The following is a 16,849-nucleotide window of genomic DNA, read 5'->3' as shown; positions in this document are numbered from 1 at the left end:
AACAGCTCTCAGGAGATCTGTGTCTTCCTATGCACTCCCACAGACACACCAGCAGTAGCAGCCAGGCAGGGACTAGGATCCAGCGCCGCTCCAAGCCAGCTACAGCAAAGCTGTCAGAGGGGCATTTCCCCTTTTAAAGGTACCTGCCGCTGCCTCATTAGGGCTCCAGTTCAGTTCCCACTAACATTAGAGATTGTGTGGTGGACAGAATTTCCATTTCATGAAGGATTTTGAGATTTGGGAAGCTGGCTTTGTTCCAGTTAGGTATGAAACCCAAACATTTTGAAATTCTCCACGGAAGAAATTTTGATTTTTAAAAAATAGTTTGGATCAATCAAAATGTTTTATGTTTACATTTGACTTTTAAATGTTACTTTATAATATAGAATGAAACAAAGTCAGTTCAAAACAGAAAATGAAAATGTCTCAATTAGAAAATGTCTAAACAAGACTTTTTTGATGTCATTGGACCTTTTTCTCCCTCCCTTGTCCCTGACCACACCCACACCCCACCTCCGGTTTGTTGAAATGACAGGTTTTGCAAAACATTTTGATTTCAGTAGTTCAGCATTTTCTGACAGAAAAAGGTTTCATGGAAGTTATTCTTAGCAGCCCTACCCAACACCTCAAAAGGTGTTTTAAGGAGATGCTTAGGCCAACAAAATCTCTAATTCCGGCCTTCTAACCAACTCACCTTATCTACCTGGGGTAATGAGCCACCTGCCTACGTGACATGGTAGAATCCAATGTTCCTTAACCATCCAACTTCTGATAACAGGGATATCCCTGATAACATGTTGGCATCCTTTAGGCAAATGCTACCAGCCTGCTACAGGCTCATAACAACACAGTACGGAAGTGTTCCACTTTCATCTTGCTGTGCAAGTCTCACATTGCCAAGATGAATTTCCTGCATACTAAGCAATAAACCTATCAGTGATAATGATTACTATAACTCAGCACTTAGGCAGAGAGTCAATCTATTATCTATCATAGGCCCGATCCTCCTTTCTTTTATATCAGTGGGAAGGGATCACACTTGATTAACAACAGTGTATTTGGAAGGAGAATTGGGCCCTGCTTGCCTGTCCATATCAGTGATACTAACTAAATTCCTTGCTTTGAGCCACACACAGCCCTATACATAATAAGTAGTAATAAGGGGCCTAATCCTGCAGTCCGTAGTCAGGGCCTAACTGATTAAAAACCTTCATTGACTTTGATAGAAGTTTTTTTGCATGCAGAAACTGAAAAACCACTGCACAATTTGGCCCGATAAAGCCTGAATAAGGACTTTAATCTACATAAGACTCATCATTGTCGTCATCACTTTTAAAGTAGTAAATAATTAAAGCAAACTAGAAAATATAACCTTGAGAATTATTCCTTCTCTGAGAATATATTTGACTCTATTTTGCAGAATACGGAATGCACATTTTCCGTTGCAGAAGGCAGCTGATATGCTCAGAAAATGGCCCAGGTGTGTGACAAAGCTGAGATAGGCCAATAGTAGCTTTGCTTCAACCTGAGGCGCTCACAACATGGGCAGCTTGAGCTTCCTAGAAGTTGGCATCTTTTGGAGGCCTGTTCAGAGACATTGTCAAACAGCAACTTTCCTTGTTTTAGTTTTTTCATTACCAAACATGTCAATTTGATTGTTGTGAGGCTTCAAAATGAAGCCAATCCCCATTACTTTTGATTCTCATCATTCCCTGTATTGTTAATCTGCTAGCTAATGTATGGAAGGTTGGGATAAAAGGGGTAGGTTCAATCCAGGAGTAATTGAGTGAAGGTCCCATTGGTTTTTCACATTTAAGCCGTGGAGAGAATTTAATCCTGTGACAAGTACATTACAGAAGCATTAAATCTTGCATTCAACACACTATAATCAATAAATGTGATATCAGAAATGGTCAGAAACTTTCCATTGAAACATAGTTTTGGGGGGAAATAGTTTGTTGACTAAATGGAAATATTTGCAGAAAATTTGCTTTTGTCAAAAAAATTTGGGTTTTAGTTTTTAAATAAGAATGTTCAAAGTCTGATTTTTTTTAATGCAAACCCAAAATATTTTCCAAGAAAAATGTGGATCAAAACTATATATATATATATAATATTTGTATTGAAAGCTTTTGCAAAAAAAAAAATCATTTCTTGACCTCCCCTATATGAAATTATCTGGGGTCTGAGTTACTACAGAGAATTATTTCCCGGGTGTCTGTCTTGCCCACATGCTCAGGTTCTAACTGATCACCAGATTTGGGGTTGGGAAGGAATTTTCCGCTGGGTCAAATTGGCAGAGACCTTGTTTTTTTCTTTTTTGGGGGGCGGAGGGTTTTTTTTGCCTTTCTCTGCAGCATGGGGTACAGGTCACTTGCAGGTTTAAACTAGTGTAAATGGTGGACTGTCTGTAACTTGAAGTCTTTAAATCATGATTTGAGGATGTCAGTAACTCAGTCAGAGGTTATGGGTCTATTACAGGAGTGGGTGGGTGATGTTCTGTGGCCTGCAATGTGCAGGAGGTCAGACTAGATGATCATGATGGTCCCTTCTGAATTTATCTCAGTCTGTGGAATCTTATCCATTTATCATGGATAGCAATCAAGCACTTGGAAAGCATATGGTGGGTTGCACTTGATTTCCCAATATCCTAATTTGAGCTGACAAATATTAGAGACAGCAGAAACTATTGAGGCTATAGCCAAAGCATGGAGTCCCTGTCTGACATTTCATTGTAAAGGCCGGCCAAGAATACAAGACAATGCAGCATGTGGTGAGCTGCTCTCCGTGATCTGCAAAGTCCCCAGCCATGCTCTCTAGCCCCAATTCTGGGAGGGTATGAATGTAAAGGGCAATCCCAGCTTTCATTTAAAAAAAGAAGTCTCTAGCCCTTTTCTTGCAAAGGCTCCTTTGAAAATACAAACTGATGTCCAGCCCTAGAGATTAACGTTTTCTGCTTTGGTAACTCCTCCTTCCCCTCTAGCCACACAGGGCTGGATTTTCAGACCTACTAAAACCTGGCACCATGTGTTCTTGGAGGGAGAACAGACCAGTTAGTGGTTTTGGAATGCAGTGCTTTGGAGGCTCTGACTTCACTGCCAAAAGAGATGAGGTATTATCATAGGACAACGAATGCGTGTTAGCTCTCCTGCTGTAAAATGCTAGTGGAGATTAGGAGCCTGTGGTTTTACCATAAGATTAACTAGGCAATGACAACCACAGGCGCACATCTAATGTTGCTTTCACTGAGCTACATCATGGTAAAAACTACAGGTGCTTTATCTCCACTAGGATTTTACAGCAGGAGAGCTAATATGCATTCATTATCCTGTGGTCAAAAACATGTCTTTTTTGGCAGTGACGATATAGCCACAGCCTGCCTTTTATGGGACTAGAACCTCTGCCAGCTATCTCTTAGCTGAGGCTGCGGCAAAGTCAGTGTGGTCTCCTGGATAAGGCCTAATAGCATGAGAAGTAGCTTGGCGTTGTGTAGTAAACATGGGGCTGAAAGCAAGGGACTCCTGCATTCCAATCCCAGCTCCTACACAGCCTCTTTACACAAAAATCAGACTATTTTAACTATCCTGTATAATGAGAGTAGTACAACCTTCCTAGTGGATGTAGTTATACTGGTACAGGCACCATTATATTGGTATAACTGAGGGTACACCAGGGGTTGTACTAGTATAATGATCACAGCCCTCTCTGAAATTGTTATACTAGTACAAGAACGGTGCATAGACCAGGCCTTAGTCAAGTCACTTAACCTTTCTGCCATTGTCTCCCCTTCTGCAAGGTTGGCATGGTACCTACCTCCTGGGAGACGGGGAGGGCCAGTGTAGTGATTCAGCACTAAATGTTTGTAAATCATTGAGCTATCTGTTCCACAAATGAAAAGAATGGCAGGTATATATGGAGTTAGGACTGAATCCCCACAGGTGAATCACCTCCAGTCCGAGAGGATGATGAATACAGGCAACAGCTCGATTTTGAGCAGAGGGAGTTGTACAGCACTTACATGAACTCCCTTCTCCTGGTCATATGGGGAACTCTCTGTGAACAGCATAATCAGGATTCCCCACTTCCTCCCCTGCCCAAGAATATGAAGACAATTATTAACCTTAAGGCACTCATCCTCTGAGAAACCCTTGGGAACCGGTGTTCTATTGAAATCTCAGGGCCCTCAGGTGCCTATGCATTGGCCTGCCTCTCCTGCAAATGGCCTCATAATGGAAGGTCGCTCTTTCCCCTGGATTAATATACTGCTGTGCCAGCATCCCTGGCCTTCTGGGGCTTTCACAATATTAAAGGCTCTGTTTTCTTTTGGTTTTTTTTTTTTTTTTTTTTTGTGCTGATTCAGACTCTCTGTGCAAGTGTACAATCTGAAAAGTTAGATCTGTTGCTGCTGCGTTTCTGTTCCCTCTCTCACAAATATCTGTGCACATGAATTACTGCAGAGGTTCAAACAGCAGGCCCAGGCTTTTAAACTATCACTAGTGTATTTATGAATCAAAGTATCAGAGTACAAACTGACTGGATTTACACAAAGCGGTTATTTTAAGCAACATCTTTATGTAGCTCTCTCTAAGGCAACTTCTAAATGAAGTGGTTCCTAATTGTTGCCATTCTTTCTTTATGCAGTTCTGTTTTGTGCTGGACAAGCTCAAAATGGCAAAATTGTGATGCAAAGAAAATCTGGAGAATTTTAACCCAAAAGCCCCTTCTTTATTTACAACACACTGAACTGCTGCCAGCATTTTAGTTTTTACTGCTACTGTGGGTGCTGCAAATTAACTAATTAATATTGCGCAGGACTGGTACTCAGTAGAGCTGTGTGAAATATTTTTGACAAATAGTTTATTCGTCAAAAAATGCAGTTTTTGGTTGGCAAAAATAAAAGAGGAGGGAACAAAAATTGAAAAAGTTAAAATAGTTCATTTTGGTATTTTCAAAATACAGTAAAGTGTTTTGCCTTCTCATTTCTAAACAATGTTTCCTTTTCAAATTTAGCTAGACTTAATTTAAAAAAAGAAAAAGTTAAAAATTACCCCAAACCAAAATGTTTCATTTCAGGCAAATTAAATATTCCATTCAAACTGATTTTTTTTCCACTTTTTGTTTCAGCAAGAAAAAACAAAGAAAAAAATCAATTTTTGGTTAACCCAAAATAATTTTTTTGTTGCTTATTTTTTGGTTCAGTGGCCAAATTGAAAATTCACTCAGCTCTTTGCTAAGTAGTTTTGCCTTCTCTATATGCAAAATAATTTACTGAATATCTAAAGCTTGATTCCTTCACTGAACAATAGGCACAGGTAAAGATTTTCTTAAACAACATGCTAAGCATAGTTCAGTCATATTTTAAACTTTCTTGTCCAGAATACTCAAAGGATGTGATATTGGAACGTAAGCCAACTCCCATTAAAGTGAATGGTACGGTTCCCATTGACTTCACTGGAAGTTCTATCAGCTTCTTGATGACATACATCAGTGGTCAGATTGTATCCTCATGTACATCTGACTCCATAGTCTAGCCAGACAACTGCTTTTAAAGATTCGTCAGAAATGACTGCCACAAACCACCCGTTTGCAGACACTTTACTATCACTTGTTGCTAGATTTGGTTTCCCCGCCCCCCCATCTGTTTAACAAAAGGCTAAACTGCCTATCTTAGGTTATGTGTACACTGCAATTAAACTCCCATGGCTGGCCTGTGTCAGCTGACTCATGCTTGCAGGGCTTGGGGTAAAAGGCTGTTTATTTGCAGAGTAGACATTCAAGTACGGACTGGGGCCAGGGCTTTGGGACCCTGGGAGGGGGAGGGGCCCAGAGCTTGAGCTCCAGTCCAAGCCCCCACATCTACATTGCAATTAAAAAGTCCCTTAACGTGAGCTACTTAGCCCAAGTCAGCTGACATGGGCTGTCCGTTGGTGTTTAATTGCAGTCTAGACATACCCTTAGGTACCCATAACTACTATTGTATTTGAGTGCCCCACAATCTTACGTTTTACTTCACAATGCCTCTGGGACTTAGTACTGTTCTCCCCATTTTACAGCTGGGGACCAGAAACACAGAGAGTGGTAAGTGACTTACCCAAGGTCATAAAGAAGTTTGAGGCAGAGTAGGGAGAGTGGGGTTCAATACCCATGTCCTAGGCTACTGCCCTAACATCATTTCTCTCTATCCTGGAGTGCTCAGCCCAACAATTTTGCTTTGGTTAATTTTAGTTTTGCTATTGTGCTTACAGGAGGATGTCATCGAAAATGGTACAATAGCTTATGAAAACTGGGTTGTGCCAGGGAGTCCTGTTTACAGGCAGTTTTGGTTCTATGATGTGCAAAATCCAGAGGAAGTGATGAACAATGGATCACGGCCAATACTCAAACAAATTGGACCTTACACATACAGGTAGGCAAATGCTTTCAAAATATGTTATATGTCATATTAGGAGTATTGTAAAAGTTACTGAATGCTCTTCTGAATGATACACTGTCCATGAGAAAGAGCTACAGACATAACAGGTATGCCTTAAAATCTGCACATGTAACACCAACAGATCCTCATTTATTTGTCTCCTGGTTTGTGAATCTTTAGGGGGTCCCAGTTCCATGCTTTTCTCTGCAACCATCAGGGCTAGAAGCTTTCTTTAAAAAAAAAAGAAAAAAAAAAGACCACTGAGATTCTCACATCTTCATATGACTCCGGGAGACAGTGCTTTAAGAAAAGCATCAATTATGCCTAGACTTACAATAAAATTAAGAAAGTTGGCAACGCTGTTGCATCTGTAGCTAAAATGTTGGCCCTGAAGGTTCACAAGTACTGTTAATGTAGTCTGCAAAACTCAAACCACCGGAATATTTCTTTTACCAAGTTTGTTTACCAAGGCCCAGATTCAGCAGCTCATCTCTATTCAGGAAAGCGTGTAATTAAAGTTAGTAGGGTGACCAGATGTCCCGATTTTATAGGGACAGTTCAGATTTTTGGGGCTTTTTCTTGTATAGGCTTCTGTTACCCCCCATCCCCATACTGATTTTTCACACTTGCCCTCTGGTCACCCTAAACTTTAGTTATGTCGTTATGTCCAATTCACTACAGACGACAAGCCTCTTCCACTTTGGTGTCTTCTCACTTTCTAACATAATGGCCTAGGAAAACAAACCATAACAGCTTCTACTGACCTCCCTGAACACAGGAGAGAGGCTCATCCTTTCAGAGAACCTGAACAATGTATGATATGATGAACTCCAACTAATTCAGATCAAAACTTGAAGAGCTGCGTAATAATAGTTGTTGCCATCCAGATTGTGTGTATGTATGTGTGTGTGGCTGGGGACTATCTAATCATGCATTGAAGAAATTACTGAAGAGGCAAAAATATTTCACAGGAAACAGTATTTTCACAGATACTCGTGGAATTTTAAGACTGTATAACAATGCAACTGGGGTGTCTGAGTGCAGTACATGGAGGTATACCTGAGCTAGCTTAAATCTAGTTACCAATAGCAGTGAAGCTGTTACAGCATCGGCTTCAGTGAGAGCTGTACAAGCCCACCTGGGACCATGGTTGCTTACTCAGGCTGCTAGTCTACAATGAAGCCTGTGCTGCCATGTCTTCCCTACTATTGGTACCCGAGCTACCAAGATTAAAGACAGCATTGGTATATCTCGGGGTCGGCAACCTTTCAGAAGTGGTGTGCCGCGGCTTCATTTATTTGCTCTAATTTAAGGTTTTGTGTGCCAGTAATATATGTTAACATTTTAGAAGATCTCATTATATAAGTCTATAATATATAACTAAACTACTGTTGTATGTAAAGTAAATAAGGTTTTTAAAATGTTTAAGAAGCTTCATTTAAAATTAAATTAAAATGCAGAGCCCCCCCCGACCAGTGGCCAGGACCTGGGCAGTGTGAGTGCCACTGAAAATCAGCTCACATGCCGCCTTCGGCACGCATGCCATAGGTTGCCTACCCGTGGTGTATCTACACATGTTGCCATCACACCTCTGACTGTGGTGCAGATGTTCCCAAAAAGGGACATATTTACAATCTTTCCCCTGTCACAGTTAGACCTGGTTAGAAAATGACGCAAATTTTTCTTGAGAAAGTTTTGAAATTCCTCAGGAAAACTTTCCAGCAACATTGCAAACAAGATAAACCGGCTCTAGTCATTTCCAGTAAGCCATATGGCTCAAAAATCAATGTTAAACTATGCTTGATTTTTTTTTTGTATTTTAAGGATGCGATATTTGCCCAAAGAAAATATCACTCAACATCCTGACTACACCGTGTCTTATATGCTGCCAAATGTTGCTCGTTTCGAGCCTGATATGTCAGTTGGGTCCGAAAATGACACCTTTACATGCATCAATCTCGCTGTTGTTGTAAGTAAAGAAAGGAAATAATAATATCCCAGCTTGGGTATTGAAGGATTAAGGGCAAGAGGAGAGAAGTTATAGCTAATAACAAAACTGCAGAGTGGGCTCCATTGTCCTAAAACACAGGGGGCTTGATTCTTTGCACCACTCTGGCAGTGTAAAAGCAGCTTGAAAGTGGGAATATATGACATGTAATTTAAGGCTCCTTTACACCCTTGATGCCGTACTTAGTGTAAATGCAAATCAGGCCCAGGGACCAATTAGTGTTGACAAAACACAAAGCCCTCAGCAAAACCTTTCAGGTGGGATTTATCCACATAGGGCAAGAGGAGTTTATTGGCCAGTTTTAATGTGAAATTAAACTGATTATTTTGGAGACTGGAGTTCCCTCTCTATCCAAGATACAGTGCAAGCAGCTCATTGTGGGTTTTACACACTGTTCTGGGAGTCTCCTCAACCCTGCTCTGGAGGGAGAGGTTGGAACAAATCCCAAGCTCATTCTATACTTGGCCTCCCTACTATAATGGCTGACACTGGTGCCAATTAGTGCCAATGGGGTAGTGTCCCCTGAGCCATCCAGTCCTGTTGAGATCACAGTCTGTTTAAGAAAAAGCACTTTGTCCAAGAAGCCTGGGACCTGATCAGTAGAGGGGTACTATACTTGTTTTTGTCTGCCTGAAAAATTTGTGTATTTTCATATCATTAGAACATTTGGCTTTGACTGATGCTATAAAATGCATATTCTTATTGGCTCTTGACTCTGTTGCTGAATTATCTTAAGACAAATATTTTGCACTATTATGTTGTGTCTCCAGATTTTAAGCAGAACTGCTTTAAACCTGATGCTATGAAATGGCCTCTTATTAAAACAGCTACCATTTATTAATTATTATTACAAACACTAGTATGCGTGATGCTGTGCAATACAGAGAGGAAGAATCTGGAGTTGAATGCTAGTCCTGTAGTTAAGGCACTGAACTGGGGCTCTCAAGGTGTGGGTTTAATTTCCAGCTTTTCCACAGACACTCTATATGACCTATGCTTAAATTCTCTGTGCTTCAGTTCCCCATCTGTATAATGAGAATAACAACACACTGTTTTCCCCACCCTTTGTCTATCTTGTTTATGCAAACTACGAGGGACTCTCTCGCTATGTCTTTATACAGCACTTAAAAAAATAGGCCTTCATGCTGTTTGGCAGCTTGAGGAGCTACTGTAATCATAATGCTAGTAACAGCATGGTTACATTTTGCATTTGGAAATGTTTGAATTTCAATGCTTATTCACCAAAAGGAGACAATATTTGTGTGTGTGTGACAAATTTGTGTTTTTTTTTAAACCATCTCTAATTCTAAATCAAATAAACATAGCTCCTTTCACTCGAGAGCATCCAAGTGCTTTAGCAATGTTAATCAAGCCTAATATTTTCGAACCTGTATGCACAAAGTTAAGCACCTAAATTCATATCAAGGCCCTAATTCCACAACGTGTATGCTAACTTGAAAGCTCTGCCCAGTCCCGGACCGTCTGTGCACCCGTCCCACCTGCTTTCTTGCAGTATGGGATCAGTGACCCTAACAGCTTGCTATGATGCCTCATGTCTTAACTTGCACTCTGGTTAGGCTGCACAGAGGGCTAGGGAAGGCCCTTTCTCCCCTTACTCCATTTCACAGCCTTATTAGTCCCAGCTAAATCTGTCCCCCAGTACATCACTCACTCACTCATGCCCGTCACCCCAATCGGGGTATGGGCCACCAACAACAGATCTCTAGAGTCCTCTATCCTGGGCCATTCATTCTAACTGGTTCCCCCAGTACATACATAAATAATAATAATGAATACATCTTCTTTGGCACTGAATGTGTCTGCCAGATCATACTAACTGTTATTATTATTATTATTATTGCAGGCCGCACCTGCCATGTATCAAAACTCTTTTGTACAGATATTGCTAAATACATGGATCAAGTCATCTAACTCGCTCATGCTACAAACCAGAAGTGTGAAAGAAATTCTTTGGGGCTATGAAGACCCATTCTTAAAGAAAGTACTATTTCCTGTGGAGCGAAAAATTGGTGTCTTCTACCCTGTAAGTAAAATCTGTGAGGAGAAACATCTACAGTGAACGTTCTGTGGAAAGAGACTTGGGCAACCTGACAGTGGCAGTTTAGGGAGATAGCACCTACGGGTAAGTCTGCACTGCCTTTTAAAACCTGTGGCTGTGAATCTCAGAACTTGGGACCATAAAATCTAAGCTTGGGGGGCATGTGGTAGAGTGCAAAAATGTGCAAACGTTTGTGCTTGACCTGGAGCTCAGGTTCTGACACCCAGGAGAGGGGCATGGGTTTCAGAGCCCAAGCTGTAGCCAGAGTCACAATGTCTACGCTTCTGTTTTCATCACCATAGTGCAATCCCAATTCAGTAGTCCTTTTCTCTGAGATGTGCTGCTGGGGGGTTTAAAACACAGTGTAGAAATGCCCTAATATGTCCTCCTATTCACAGATATTGGCATTCTCTCATGGGAAGCAAAAAGAGGAAAGAAATGGCCATAATCAATGGAAGTGACTGGAGAGCATCAAATCCGATCCATATGATCCTGATCCTGCAAAAATATCCCCACATGTGGACCCTGCTTCTTTACAGAGTCCCACTGGAGTCACAGGGGCTCTGTGCAAGAATCCACGTGTGTGTGGACTCTGTTTCAGGAATGGAGCCTATAATGATGATGGTTTGAAAGTGGGGCTGGAGAGCTTCTCAGGGGCATTCTTGTGCCTGATAAAATCAGCAGAATGTGCTCTCTTCTGTTTGTTACAGCATGGCACAGTCACAGGTGGGAGGGGAGGGGCAGCAAGGCACAGTGGCATAGGTCTAAACCATCCAAACATTTCAAGGATAAGTGTGTAGGTGGCTGGAGTTGGAGAAAGTGTCCTGTCACTAGAATCCCTTTGGGAATTACTATGTATTTGTCTGCTCCTCTATTATGAGACAACAGAGAGAAGGATAGATACCCAGCCAGCATGTACAGCAGATAGCAAAATTTGTACTAGCTGGTTGGGCTGGCACCCACAGATACGGGAAGAGATCCACCTTCCTAGTCTTTCCTCTAGCACTTAGTTGGTTGGAATCTTCCCCAGCTGCTACTTAGATAAGAAGAAATACTTTATACCGTCTCTCCACACTAGTGCACCTATGCACTGGGGGCAGGATCTGACCCTTCAGGCCCAGATTTTGCAAAGCACTTAATTCAGGTGCTTAAACTAAAGCACGTTAAGTCCCCGTGGAACTATTTGTGTATATCAAGTTTAGCACATGCTTAAGTGTTTTCCTGAATCAGATTCTTAGTTTCTGTTTGCTATTAGCATTAACAAATAGGTGATTCCAATCATCAAAATCTCCATTCCAACCGTAACTCCAAAATGTATGAGGACAAAAACCCACACCTGATGTTTGCACGGTGAGGAAGAGCATGAAGTCCATAGAGGATAAGAACATAAAGGGCAATTATTCATATATGATCTTGCTAAAAGTCCTGGGAGCAGTAAAACTAAACTGTTGTTCCCTGTTCTTGTGTCTTTTGCAGTATAATGGCACATCTGATGGACTGTACAGAGTCTTTAATGGGAAAGATGACATAAGCAAAACTGCAATAATTCAATCCTATAAAAACAAAAGGTACCATAAGTATTGTTTATAAGAGAAATGTGCATATTTTCTATGCGTGACTCTATACAAGACATTATGGCCTGATTCGCAGCCCATTGTTGTCAGTTGAAAGACTCTCATTTAATTCAGTGAATGCTGGATCAGGTCTAGGATCAGCAAAATCATAGTCTCTCCTTTTGCTCACCACGGGTCCATTATGGCCTTGAATTTCAGGGAGTTATGGACAGTGTAATCTAATGAGTTGCTGCTGTTTTCCCTTGCAAGTGATTGGATCCCTTTAATCTCTTTCCCTATGCCACTGGTTTCACACGATATGATTGAATACATTTTGGCCAGATAAAAATACCAAAAGAAATTGCCACTGCTTTCTATTCTTGCACCTTTTTCAATGCATTGAACTAGTGATTACTTTATTGTGGAGCCGTTAAAGTTAGAAAGTCATAGCAACACCATACCAGACAGTGATAACCATCCATTACAATATAAAACAAACCTGGTAAAGGAAATTTGGGGTGGGGGCAGATTAATCTTCTGATCCTTGTGAATTGCCTGGTCTGGAGAAGTCAATTATAACTATTGTGAATTCTGTCCATGTCCATACATCTAAATATTGCTCTAATGCAGTGTCACAGGAGACATTTTTGAGAAGGTACAGGGATTTTGTATCTAACAGCAATCTTTATTATTCCTTTATCCCCAAAACAATATGATCTGTCAGGACTTCTCACAGGGAGTTACAAGAAGAACAACCAGTGGAAGGATTGTTCAGGTTGTGTGGAAATTCAGAGATTTTCCATTCTATTTGCTTTCATAGATATTGTTTATATTTTTCATCTAGAACATTTGTTTTTGGTAGTGAATACTTATGCAGCACATGTTTAAGTCCATATATTCCATCTCACCTGATCTCTATTTAAGACAAGTCTCTATATGCTAACAAATATCCTACCAGTGTTAGGAAACAGAGGGATTCAAATGTAAGTGTAAATAAAATAAGCATATAGATAAAAACACTGTTGAAACTTTGGTACATACACTTCAAAAGACTTCAATTTCATTAAATTGGGATTCTTATTTCCATAAGTGGCCATTGAGCCTTTTGTGCTTTTCTTTTTAACCAGGAAATCTCATCAGATTTCTTCATTATGTTTCCCTATTTGCAAGGATCAAAATGTGCACATTTCATCTTAGATTACATTTATTTCAGATGAAAGGAAACAGCATGCAAAGGAAGAACAAATTCAGAGCCCTTTTCTCCTTACGCTTACATCATGAATAGTTACAGTAAAGTCAGTGGAGCTATAATGGTGTAACTGAGGAGTTTCGGGGCCAAAACCTCTATGAGAAGAGCAAGTGAAGTGATTCTGAAAATCAAAACAACAGCCCCCTGCATCAAGGAGGGGACTTCTCTGTATTGAAAGCATCCTTGTTCAGTTACATAAGCCCTGCTTCGGCAGTGAGTGATTGCAGATACACAGCAGGGCTATGTAGCTAATTGGGTAATGAAATAGATTACATTAAACAATACATGGTATGTGGCATGACCAGGAACTGTTTTTGTTTTTCATTAAAGCACTCTTTCCATCTGGGCTGGCCAGTGTGACATGGTCAATGGAACAGGTGAGCCTACTCTCTCTCTTCCTCTGTTCATAAGAGAATTTCAGTCTTAGTGAAAGCACCATGGGCCGCAGAAAAGATTCCAGCCGTCTTTTCCCATTTAATTGTGTGCACAGTGTAATGCAGCAGAGATTTCTTTTTGTGTAATATCTGAATACAATCTGGGTCCTAAAATGCTGCAAAGAGTTAAGTAATGTGCTCATGGAAAAACTATACTAGAGAAAGTATTGTACTGCAGATGCTGCAATCTGGTGAGCCTGGGCTTGTGGAAGCCATAGAGAAGATTGTTGCAATAGTAAAAGTGTTAAAGGCATGGACAGTAGCTGCAAATGGGAGTCTGAGCAAAGACTGGTGACAGACGATACAGCGTTACATTGGAGGATATGTGTAATGTTTCTCTCTTTGAAGCACTTAGAAGAAGGAAGTTCAGATGAAGCTACAAATTCATTTGGTCAAAACAAGTAGCAAGGGTGAACCGGAGGTGTCAAAATGCATGTACAGTTGTGTTACCATTGTCATTGTAAAAGCAATAGCTAAGATTAAAGATAGACCAAGATGACCAAAAGGTAGAAGATAGATAGGAAGGAGCAGAGGGTCAAGAAATTAATCCCGTGGGACTCCACACTCGCAATAATATAAGCGGACACAACAAACTTTGAACAGTTTATCTTGCATGTTGTGTGTACCTGCAGTTCTCTTCCCAATAGGTCTTAAGCCAGAGAGTGTGAAAATAAGCAGGTTTATTTGTACTGTACAGTGCTAGCTAGTATAGAGCATTCTCTTTACAGTAAAGCACACATAAGTGATTCAGATATGATAACACCTTACTAGTGCTTAAGTTTCTTATGAAGGCTGAGTCAGGAAGGATTGATTTTTTATTGCAGTCTGTGCTAGTGATTATTTGTTAAGCAGTATTCTTAGCTCCTGGAACTTTTTTTCATCTCTTTCGTCATTGACTTGAACCTTTCTCCCATTCTCTGCCTTTATTTTGCTCTTCCTTCCTTGCCATGGTAAAACCAGGCCTGCAGACTGTAGACTATATGCATTCTCTGGTAAATGGATTCAGTGGCTCTGATGAGGTATAAACAGGGCTGGCTTCAGGCACCAGCCCAGCAAGCAGGTGCTTGGGGCGGCCAACAGAGAGGAGTGGCACATCCGGCTCTTCGGCGGCAATTCGGCAGTGAGTCCCTCAGTCCCTCTCAGAGTGAAGGACTTGTCACCGAAGACTGAAGCGGCGGCAGTAGAACTGCAGATCATGATGGCTTTTTTTTTTCTTCTTCTTGGGGTGGCAAAAACCCTGGAGCCGACCCTGGGTATAAACTGAAGTATAAACTCAGGTATTGTATCTGAGAGGATATGGATGGAGAATGAAGGAAAGTGTTTTGTTGCCAGAAATGGAGCTGAACCTATTGTGCCTGTTCAAATTCTTTTTCTTTGTCTCTCTTATGGTTGTTAATCTGTCCTCATCCTAGAACGAAATGTAACTGTGGTAACAGGTTTAAAGAGGAAGGCTTGCTTGCATTAAACTGTCAAAGGACTCTATTTTTGTCTTTTAAATTCCCAGTGCCCTAGCAAAAGAACAGAAGATTTTTAATAGTAAAAATTAGCAGCCTCCAGAGATGACTACTAGTCACTGCATAATCCAACTCAGTTTTTATTGGATATTCAGTTTGTTGTCACAACAAGCACTAGGTTCAACTAGGCCAACTGCAAATCAGAGTTCTGTATGGCAAGAATTCCTCCTTCTCTTGTGGAGCTGTTTTCCCTTACTAGATAAAATGAAGTGTTTAGATAACTAAATTTAACACCATAGGCAACATTCACATCCAAGGATTTGAAAGTGAGTCAGGTTTTGCCAGCCATTTCCTAGGCTGTTAGGATTTAGGAATAGCACACAGACATGTGATTGGATGGAATCTAGGCTTGTATGAGAAAAGCCTCTGCTGCTAACAAGTTGAGTGATGGTCTGTAAGAGAGTTTCCTTGCTCCTGTCATCTAGGCTGAGGATGCAAAGATACCAGAGAAGCATTTATAACTCTGTGATGGGTGATGTATAAAACCTAGATAGAAGCTGTTACAGGAGCCAGAGAATGAACTGGTTAGAGGTTTGTTACAGCATCCTGCTGGGGAGGAGCCATCTTCAGTGGGATGGTGGAAGTGATATTAAGTCAATATGTAGTTAGAAACACAAGTTCAAAAGCCTAAGGATATGATGTTTGTAAGCACCAAGCATCCATAATTCCAGTTGAGTCAACAGGATGTTCATCTCTGAAAATCAGTTTTCAAACCTAGCCACATAAATCCTGGAGCACAATCTACAAGGCAGCAGGGAGTCACAATCAATACTTTTGTGTGCCCCGTATCTTCTATGGCACATACCCTCATATTTATTAAAGATATTGCCTGCTCGCCACAGACTTTATATGCCAAATTTAAGATTAAAGGACTTATTAGGAACTTCAGAGGGGGTTCCAAAATCAGGCTTATAATAGAAAACAAGACTTGGCCAATGCCTTGTGTAAATCTTTGTGTGCACAAGCACTAGATTTGTCTTTCTTTGTCAGAAATGTATAGAAAAGACCACAGCTGAATGTGGCATTATCAATGATCTATTTCATAAAAATGGAATTACATTCAAGCTCTTGTTTTATTTCATCCATAGATGGTGCATCATTTCCTCCTTTTGTAAAGAAGGACCGGATCCTGCGCTTCTTTTCCTCCGATATTTGCAGGTAGGACAAATGGAGAGATCCATATTGTGCACATATTCCTATGTGTGCTCACCAAAAATCATGTTCTTTGAAAAACTATTTAAGACAGGTGCTGAAACTGCTCTGCTTGGTCTTGAATCATTGAAGCAACTCAATAAACAAACCTTTGGTTTTAACCATGTGAATCTGCTGTGTTCATGATTGGCTACTTAAAGTCTGATTCTACCACCCTTAGTTGTACTGAGTAGTGAGTAGTTGCAATGCTTCTGAGTCTCTGATCCTTTGCACTGGTATAATTCAGGATCATAGAACTACAGTGATAGATGTGAGAGGAGACTCAGGCCCATTGAGTTCAAAGAGACTATTCAAACAAGTAGTACAAAGTATTAGGGTTGCAAAACTTGGCCTATAGGATGTATTTACATGACAAGCAGCAGCCATGGTGGTGAGTCTCAGAGCCTGGGTCTACAGACTTGGGCTTGC

The 16,849-nt window shown here is 40.7% G+C and overlaps 1 protein-coding gene across 1 annotated transcript in view; it reads left to right on the top strand.

Annotated features, from left to right (window-relative positions):
- Positions 1-16,849, top strand: part of CD36 (CD36 molecule) — a 91,428-nt gene that overhangs the window by 61,902 nt on the left and 12,677 nt on the right. Inside the window, exons 3-8 of the mRNA XM_050936925.1 lie at positions 6,246-6,406; positions 8,237-8,381; positions 10,285-10,464; positions 11,956-12,047; positions 13,612-13,658; positions 16,318-16,387. Coding sequence (XP_050792882.1) covers positions 6,246-6,406; positions 8,237-8,381; positions 10,285-10,464; positions 11,956-12,047; positions 13,612-13,658; positions 16,318-16,387 — 695 coding nt within the window. The remainder of the gene's footprint in view (positions 1-6,245; positions 6,407-8,236; positions 8,382-10,284; positions 10,465-11,955; positions 12,048-13,611; positions 13,659-16,317; positions 16,388-16,849) is intronic.

The sequence above is a fragment of the Gopherus flavomarginatus genome, chromosome 1, assembly GCF_025201925.1.
Source record: "Gopherus flavomarginatus isolate rGopFla2 chromosome 1, rGopFla2.mat.asm, whole genome shotgun sequence".
Taxonomy (NCBI): Eukaryota; Metazoa; Chordata; order Testudines; family Testudinidae; genus Gopherus; species Gopherus flavomarginatus.
This window is presented reverse-complemented; position numbering and strand designations above follow the sequence as displayed.